General features: G+C 40.2%; 1 protein-coding gene across 1 annotated transcript in view; it reads right to left on the bottom strand.

The window, feature by feature from the left end:
• Positions 1–555: 555 nt before the first annotated feature.
• The window catches only part of LOC122401762 (probable G-protein coupled receptor 158), a 167,594-nt gene continuing 158,427 nt past the window's right edge, over positions 556–9,722 (bottom strand). Inside the window, exons 11-13 of the mRNA XM_043404110.1 lie at positions 9,342–9,503; positions 1,793–2,033; positions 556–1,694 (exon numbers count right to left, since the gene is read on the bottom strand). Of these exons, the coding sequence (XP_043260045.1) occupies positions 1,399–1,694; positions 1,793–2,033; positions 9,342–9,503 (699 nt within the window). The 3' untranslated portion in view covers positions 556–1,398. The remainder of the gene's footprint in view (positions 1,695–1,792; positions 2,034–9,341; positions 9,504–9,722) is intronic.

The following is a 9,722-nucleotide window of genomic DNA, read 5'->3' as shown; positions in this document are numbered from 1 at the left end:
ATTTAGGGCGAATAAATTTAATAAAAAGAATAGCAAGTCGAACTTGCGGTTTGTAGGTTCGTCTGATGGGAAATAAAACACGTGGCAACCCTGATCGAGACATTTGCGACCTACGGTACGTAGCAGGAGTAAAAAGTTTTCGGCCTGACCACGATCTTTTATACATATACTGATATTGGTAAAATTGTTTATTTTTGTTTTTAAATTGGTTCGATTCGTCGCTTTGAAATTTCTCGAATTTTCATTTTGCAAATAGTTTCTGTGATCCAGAGCCAAGCTGCGAGACGGGTCCACCGACTTTGCATTTTTGGGAGAAGACCAACGTTATCGTATCGATTCCCGATTTAAACCAGAATGCAAAGTTTCAGCTTCCAATCTTTCACAAAGTTTCAACGATTCCTCAACTTGTTGGGTCTCTTTTAACAGACGGAACGATTCCACAAACGAAAGTCAAATTTTTCGTATTTTAAAACTGACAGAATATAAAGCATCGATCGTAGGTCGGGGGCTGGCTGCTTTAAAACTGTGCTACGCACACGACCCAGATAGGAATTTATTATGATTTAACAAAAGCAACAAAAACGAGTATTCAATGTCTTGCGTTTATCATCGACACTCTCGAGAACCGTACGACTTTCAAGGCTTTCGAATCAGGTTCGAAGCGTTCCAAATCCCATCACTAAGCCTTGTAAATTCGCTATAAAAACGTACGAATAAAGATAGCGAAGCTTTTCTATCCGCGACGAGATCGGTGCGTCTTGCCAGGCGCCTCGCGAGTGACTTTGTTCGATAAAAGTAAATGTTTACCTACGGCGTGGATAAATTCTCGTTTTCGTTCCGAGCGTACCGCGCAACCTCGCCCTTTTCCCTTCGCGGGAGAACACGCTCCCCTATTTCCCCCGTCGATCGTTTGAAAGACTAAAAATTCTCATACGGCGATCGTCCAAAAAGCACCGGGTGTGCGTCGAACGGTGAAAAAAGTGAAATCGTGTTCGAGGAAACGTTTCTCGCACGAAGTCCCGTCGAAACTATCGTCTTATTCTTCTTCTATGCTCCTCGTCCAGTGCTTCGCCCCGCGGGTTTCGTTGAAAACTTTTTTTGTTCGCGTGGCGCGATCGCCGTCGATGGATCCTGAAAGCCTCGAACGTCGCTTTCGGATAGTTTTTGCCTTTTACGTTTTCACGTGGCCCGCTGAACGGATTTACCAATTACGAGTGCACATTGTTTCGGGAACGAGCGGATAGAAAACCCTAAACAGCGAATCGAGAGACGGAACACCGAACGAAGGATCTTACCTCGGTCCCCGTCAACGGAATCCTCATTGTTCGAATCCCATTGTCAACTTCGGTATTCGAGGAACTAGACTTTGAACAGCCCACGGAATCACGATCACTATTCTTACACAGTGACCTCCTCGGAGAACCTGCTCTTGTCGTCCAGGTTGATGACTATGGCGTGTGTTCTGGCGTGGCCGGATTTGCTCTTGCCTCTATCCCTCGTCTCCACCTCTTTGTCCTCCTGTTTCGTCTCCGTTCCTACATCCTCCGTGGCCGGTCTACCGGAAGTGGAGACGGCTACGTCGTTGGTTCTCACCTTTTTCTTCGACTCCGTTGGAACCGTAGCCGTAGCCTCAGACTCTTTGGAATTCATCTCCATGCAGGCCTGACACCTCTTCTTCTCCTTGGACTCTCCACCTGAACGAACGTAACATTTTTTACTCAGAATCCAGAGAATAAAACGTAAGCTTTGCCAAATTTATAGAGAGGCCAGGTCGTCGACACTCGATGTTTACCTTTTTGATTCGCGTCGCTCTGATAGGATCCACCAACATCCGTCTCGACGATCGCTGTGGATCCATTAAGTTCGTTCAATCTCATGCTCGAGGAGATCGCCTGGATCGTGGACACCCGAGTTTCCGCGCAATTTGCTGCTTCCTGCATCGCTGCTAGCTTGTTCACCAAGTGGTGATTTCCAAGGAGGACATTCTTTTCCTTCAGGATCTCCAACTGATTGATAAATCGACGGAATTCCTCCTGAAACGATCGATAGAACAAGCGGAGGGGGGTGAGTTAAACGTAGGCGAGTAATGGAGCGTGAGGAATATTCACACGGTAGAAAAGTGATCGATTAGGGTAATCATGTACCCTATAGCGAGTCGCATTGTGTCTCAGCAGGTCTAAAGAGAACGAGAAACAAGTTTCCAATGTTTCGATTTGTGTCTATGTATAAAATAGGTGACGATTAATTAATTAGTTCTGCATAGGTAGTGGACACCAGCCATTAAACAATGCTAATAAGTCATCGATAATAAATACTACGTAACGACCAATAATAAGGTAATAAACAACGAGCAACGAGTATTAAGTAATAGATTACGGGTCATAAACCACAGAGAAATAGCTCATTGATCACGGATTATAGACTGCAACCACTGTGAAATAACTGACAACTGGTCAATGGTAGATAATTACTTAATTATTAATGCGATTCTGTTTCTGATTACGTCATGTTCTCGCGTTATAAGTTGTCGGTATTGAATGTTGTCGTAATTACGAATTCACCAAACATGCCCGTAATTGATTTAACCAGCCTATAACCTGATCGCCATTTGTGATTTTCAAAGTGTTCATGTTGTCGATAATTAAATGCAATCAGCGGGATCTAAATTTACAGCACCCGGCATTAATGTCACTCAGTTGCGTGTAAATAGAAATTACAGTGCGCCATTTCGAAAGTACATCCTCCCTTCGAGTGCATCGTTCAATCTACCGCGCTCGTTCAAGTTGAATAGCAATTTCAGCTTAATCATACGTCGAGTATTAAAACGATTTAAATGAAAATACCAACAAAATCTGGATTACCTTGTATGCAGAATTCTAATAGAGTTACAATGGCGCCGTGGTTCGAGTCGCGACTTAAATTGTTTATGTTTGCGTAGGATTTAATTAAAATCGTCGGAAAAGTTGTTCAATGGTTGCCTGAAACGTTGAACAATCGCTTTACCATTTATTAAAGCGAAGCTTTGCTTCGACATTTTTGCTCCGTTTTTATTATTTGGTTCCTGGGGTATCGACGTTGCTATTCTATGCTGATTGTATTCACCTGAATCCACACAGAAGTACCAGTTGACAAAGCAACGACAATGTGGATCTTTCCTTTAACGTAAGAGATAGCAAAAGGTACGCCAGCGTTTGCAACAAGATTATGGAGATTGCAATTAAAAATAATGGTTTGATTTCACGTGATCCGTAAAAGGCAATCTCATAGAAAATCCGCTTAACTGGAAGATCTCCCTAATGAAGTTTTCAAGAATCGGTTACAAAGGCTGCTACTAAAGTTATACTGGTAAATCCTCAGCGATATCCTATAAGCTTATTAAAAGACTGAATGCGAAGCATGGTGTTTTCCATTATTTAGTATATCCACTCGAAACTAGTCGAAAGCAGACGACAATCTTGTTACGCGAGGCAGCAACGGAGTTATATTTCCGAGAATGATAAAAACTATTTTTAATACTTATAATAAAAAAATTCTCTTTTCAGACATCGGTAGAAACTATTTGCAAGGTGTTTTAGGTACACCATCGTTGTTGCGATACGACAGGTGGACTTAGAAGAAACGTACACGTTACAGTATACTTTGCAGAGATTTTTAGCTAAGGTTTCAAAAGGTTTTCTGTTTAAATCCCATTTGGCGGAGACTGGATGTCGTTCGATCCCGCACAGTGCGTCAGCGACTATTTAAAACTTCCAAAGGGATTGCCGAAAGCGGGGCAGAAATCGTTCTGGCGATTGGGCAGATCCGGTGGCGCGGATCCTGGACCAGTTGCATTAGCCTCGACACAAAGGTACCGCGAAAAATGTCATCCTCGGGGCTTTTAGGACAGCGAAGATTGCCGGATAATCGCAAAAAGCCTGGAAAATCGCGTCGACCTCGAAGATATGGTCGCCTGGACGCGGAAAAATGACGGCTAGCTTCGAATCGACTGTAAAGCTCGATCGTTTCTTCAGAATCTTTAAAAAAGTTCCTGTTTGGACTTTCAAACATTGTTGTTGTCAAAAAGCTTAGGACGAGTTCTTTATTCCTTTCAAATATTAATAGTACAGAATTTACCGGAATTGTTTAAATTTAAGGAATTTGTAACTTTACCATCTTACTGCCTCATTCGACAATACGAAATCGACGTATATTAAGGCGTGTAATTTACGCGACGCACACAGTAATTAGTTTTTAAGGGATATTTTCGGCCCAGATAGCTGCATACCACCCACAGCGGGTGGAACGTAAAGTTTTGAATGAACTGGCCCATACGGGATGGGTCAGTTTCTATTTGCCAATCAAGACACCCCTCATAATTGAATTTTTGTATTTAAACAATGACCAAACAGGGAGAGCTCAGAATTCGATTAGATTCAGATATTCAAGAACTTATATCAATTGAACCGTTTATACAGAGTGTTCGGCCACCCCTGGGAAAAATAAGACGAAAATCAAGAATACCAATTTGTTGATGGAGGCTTCGTTAAAAAGTTATTAACAATTAAATTAAAAAATTTCAAATCGTTCTGGAAAAATTATTTTCGGTTGCAGGGGTCAATTACAATTATTTTCGGTGAATAAACATACCACTGAAATCCTATCCGCTGTCGAGAAAAAAATTCGAAAGTACTGAAATTATTAGACGAAATTAAAAAATTTCAAATCATACTGAAAAATTATATTTAGTTGCAGGGGTCAATTACAAGCATTTTTGGTCATAACACATACCCCCGAAATCCTACTTAGTTTCGAGAAATTACTTTTGAACGGCTCGAAGGATTTTAATGTTTCAAAAAGCAAACGACGCGTATTTTGGTGAAGAACAAGTAGAAATTCCAAGAATATTCGGAAAGTTGTTCCTTGACACCATAAAGTGAGAAAAACCCCATAAAATTGATCCAATTTTCAAACAGCCGTAACTCCTACAATAGTAAAGGTATCTCATTAAAATTTTTTTCTGAAGCAGAGCCCATGGGCATCTACAAAAATGTACTAGACCACTTTTCTATAGAGTATCTAGTATCATAATGGTAAATACTGTCATCCATGTATTGAACAATTTTTCAGTAAAATTAAAAAATTTCAAATCATTCTAAAAAAATTATTTTTGGTTGCGGGGGTGAATTACAATTATTTTTGGTCATTACACATACCCCCGAAATCCCAGTCACTTTCTAGAAAAAAATTCGAGGAGGTGTGAAATTTTTCGATGGGGGAAAAAATTTCAAATCGTTTTGGAAAAATTATTTTCGGTTACGGGGGTCAATTACAATCATTTTTGGTGAATAGACATGCCCCCGAAATCTTGCGCATTTTCGAGAAAAAAATTCATTACGGACGGAACTTTGAACGTTAATAAGTTTTTAACGAAGCCTTCATCAACAAATTGGTATTCTTGATTTTCGTCTTATTTTGGCCTGTAGAATCACCCATTAAAATTTTTCCCAGAGGTGGCCGAACACCATGTTTATATATTCAAATCGTTAATAAATTATTGTGTTGACAAATAAGTGTTGTTTTCTTTTCTATTCACGAACTTGGTACCTCTCCGTTTCCTTTCTATTCCACGATATTACAAAATTTTATTTGGCGAGTAAACCTGAAGGTTAAAAGAAACTAAAGGTAGAGACCACTGAGCGTCTTCGAGATTATAGAAACGCATACGAAATGGAAGTTTGTTCTCCGTGGGGTCTTAGCAATTATATTTCTCCGTTATCTCGTCGTCTGAGCCAGAGATGCCTTTGGATTCGGTTAGAACCAATCCGCCCTGGGGGAGGAAAGATACAATCTTAGAACGCGATCGTTATATCCGATTAGTTAAGGATAGAATTCAATCAGCGACGAGACAATCCCGCCCTCATTAAGTTCAGACGGATGGCAAATCCGCCGATGGGAACGAAAACGGAAGACGGAATCGTGTTTTACGAAGGAACTGAACGCAACCTTCGAAGCTTGGGGAATCGTAGCCTCTCCGTACTATCGCAAACATTGACTCGGGCTCCTCTAATGCCAATATTACAATTAACGCACGGCAATACGCCGTGCACTATTAATCGGCTTTTCGTACAATAGAACCTACTGCTTGAAGGTCTATTAATCGAGATCTGGCCGCATTGCGTGCCGAGATATATATGGGGCGTATCACACAATGATAACGACCACGTACATTCTCAGGGGATTTAGCATCGGGGGAAAATAACCATTAAAAATCAGTTATCCAATTTTACACAAAATAGTCCGCGTTGTTCGTTATTTCGATAAATTTATAATCCACGTAATTTCGTCAGTTTTAATGCCACGTAACAAATCTACAGTGTTTTAATTAAATAAATTACTTTTCAACCTAGAGACAGATTATTCCCCAGTTATTTAATTTTCGGTAAATCGTAAAGAATCTATTGTTTTGAATCGCGAGTTTCTGAGTTGACGGATGGAAATTTCTTCTCGATTGCGGGTAATTATCAGCCTTTGAAAGCCGTGTCGCCTCGTTGAAACCGCCTTGTTAATTCATTATCGCTTACCCAGCGCATTAAACGCACTCTACCGAGCGAGAAGTTACCCGCGCGAATCATCCCTATTAACGGGCTAGAACGTACATTGCCCACGGTCGACGTAATACATTGCCACGCGATGCATTTCGGGATCTCCCAGTAAACATGACGCGAAAAACCGACCAAGCTCCGTTAAGTGGAAAACAGATTCGGCCGTCGTGAGGAATTTTATCTACGGCGACGGCCATTAATTTTCGAACACCGCGAGCTATTCTTCTGCATACAGGGTGCTCCCGGTATCCACGCCACTACCGACGAACATGAACGAATCTACGGGAGGAAACAAGTCGAAAATGTACAACAAAACTTCTCCGTACGACGCTTCGTTTCAAAGATAATCAAATTTGAAAATTTCTCTGGCGCGTCTGACCATTCATCGCTGTTTCTACTTGCAGTCAATGTGCAACTCGGGACTCGAGCTAAAAAACTATTTTAATCAGTAGATAGCAAGTAAATGTTTTCCTTTCAGAACATATTCGTTTTTTAAATACTTTTCTAAGTCAACTAGATTAATGAAATTCTTAAATGATGGAAATGTAATCGAAGTAAGGAGTTATAAACGACAAGAACCAATGTTATTGTTTCGTATAGAGGGTGTTCCTGGTATCGATGGTACTACTGACGAATATGAACGATTCTACTAAAGGAAATAAGTCGAAAATGTGCAACAAAACTTCACCGTGCAACGCTTCGTTTCGAAGATAATCGAATTTGAAAATTTCTCTGGCGCGTCTGACCATTCATCGCTGTTTCTACTTGCAGTCAATGTGCAACTCGGGACTCGAGCTAAAAAACTATTTTAATCAGTAGATAGCAAGTAAATGTTTTCCTTTCAGGACATATTCGTTTTTTAAATACTTTTCTAAGTCAACTAGATTAATGAAATTCTTAAATGATGAAAATGTAATCGAAGTAAGGAGTTATAAACGACAAGAACCAATGTTATTGTTTCGTATAGAGGGTGTTCCTGGTATCGATGGTACTACTGACGAATATGAACGATTCTACTAAAGGAAATAAGTCGAAAATGTGCAACAAAACTTCACCGTGCAACGCTTCGTTTCGAAGATAATCGAATTTTAAAATTTCTCTGGCGCGTCTGACCATTCATCGCTGTTTCTACTTGCAGTCAATGTCTAACTCGGGACTCGGGCTAAAAATCTATTTTAATTAGTTAAATAGCAAGTAAACGGTTTTCTTTCAGAATATATTCTTCTTTTAAATACTTTTCTAAGTCAACTAGACTAATGAAATTCTTAAATGATGGAAATGTAATCGAAGTAAGGAGTTATAAACGACAAGAACCAATGTTATTGTTTCGTATAGAGGGTGTTCCTGGTATCGATGGTACAACTGACGAATATGAACGATTCTACTAAAGGAAACAAGTCGAAAATGTGCAACAAAACTTCACCGTGCAACGCTTCGTTTCGAAGATAATCGAATTTTAAAATTTCTCTGGCGCTTCTGACCATACATCACTGTTTCTACTTGCAGTCAATGTCTAACTCGAACTCGGGCTAAAAAACTATTTTCATTAGCAAATAACAAATGTGTATGCAAAAGTTTTAGTCCGTTCTTCAAGCATCGAATTATAATTATTTTCAAAAAATATAGTCTCTCTTTTTTCGTGTATTTGTTTTGTATTCGTTCATCTGAGGCTTCATGGTAGATTTTTAACGGTGAATTCATCAAATGGGGGAAAATATTTCGAAAATTAAATTACAATTTATTATGTATAAGTAAAAGGAAATTAAAAAAAAAGATTAAAACTTATAGACCTAATGAATATATTTTGTTTTAGATCGTATTTAAAAAAAAAAATATTTTCCAAAGTCAACTAGATTAATGAAATCTTTAAATGTTGAAAATGCAATTGAAAAAAGAAGTTACGACCAAAATCGACCAGAGAGATCATATTTAGAATACTACTTGTCGAGTTATGGTTCTGTTTCCCAGAAACCACCGTCGCTTCCGCAACTCTCAGATAAAGGATGACGAATGAAAACTTTTAACACGTTCTGTATGTAGTTCAGACCCCACCGGTGTGGACCATTTGGATTTTATCTATGAAAAACTCACCAACGAATAAACGTTACGAGAACGATGACGAAGTCAAAACAGCAATCGCCTAAATTATGGGGTGCAAGCTCGTAGAAAGTTAGCAAAACGTTGATGGAATTTAAGAGCGATTTGTTTCCCCGAGAAAGATTATATTTCAAGCATGTTGTAATTGTTTGGAGTTTGTATCGGTATAAACTCCGCGTGAACTTTTCCCCGGTACTTAACACGACGGAAACTCGGCGCAGAGGTCACTGTAAGAGTGAAAATCTGAAAATTGCTGTTGGTAAAACACTCGTTAAACTAACTACCATTAAAAAAAGTTTCTTTACGATCCGATGCACCGAAAAGGACTTTGACCGACAAATTAATGTCGCCTGTAAAAAGTGACGACGTAAAAATTGACTCTAAACTCGCGGAGAATATTTCTCGTCGATGGTATCACGAAAGATGGTCGTCGATTGTACGAATTATTTTGTGTAGTAACGATAGAATCGTTCGAAATAAAAACGTTCCAACTTTTTAGAGCCACGTTCCTCGCGGGTGCGCCAGGTAGGTACATTAGTGAGGCGTCACCGCGGAAGTACCATTAAAGACACATTTTTCGCAGATGGTAGCGGTACCAGATGCGACGCGAATGTAGAAAATGTCGCGAGCAGGAACGGGTGGTTTACTTCGAAGTGCTCTTACCGTTGCTCCGTCGCTCTCGTCGGTGAAGATACCCTGCTGAAGGGAGATCGAGTTCGTCTGGTTACTGGTGCCCGCTGGGCGGCTGCTCTTCCCCAGAAATTTCCCGGTGGCCCCGGCATGTTTCGCGTCGTCCTTGCCCCCGCTACGGAACACCACGTAGGCCTACATTAAACAGCCAAGTTTCAGTCTCGCAGACACCATTTTTCCTCGTTCGCGTCGTGTCTCGCGAATGGGAAAGTTTCGGTGCCGTTAAACTTCCATTGGGCCCCGCAGGAAATTCTGCGGTTCGATCACCCGATTAAATTCAAATTCTCAAACAATTTCTCACTAATGTTCGTTGAAAGCGAGAAACAGAGTGTGAACGAAACAGAGAGAAATATT

Source organism: Colletes gigas, unplaced genomic scaffold, assembly GCF_013123115.1.
Source record: "Colletes gigas isolate AHSC1104 unplaced genomic scaffold, ASM1312311v1 Colletes_gigas_Sc00027, whole genome shotgun sequence".
NCBI classification, from domain to species: Eukaryota; Metazoa; Arthropoda; class Insecta; order Hymenoptera; family Colletidae; genus Colletes; species Colletes gigas.
The sequence above is the reverse complement of the archived record's forward strand: the minus strand, read 5'-3'. Positions and strand labels throughout refer to the sequence as shown.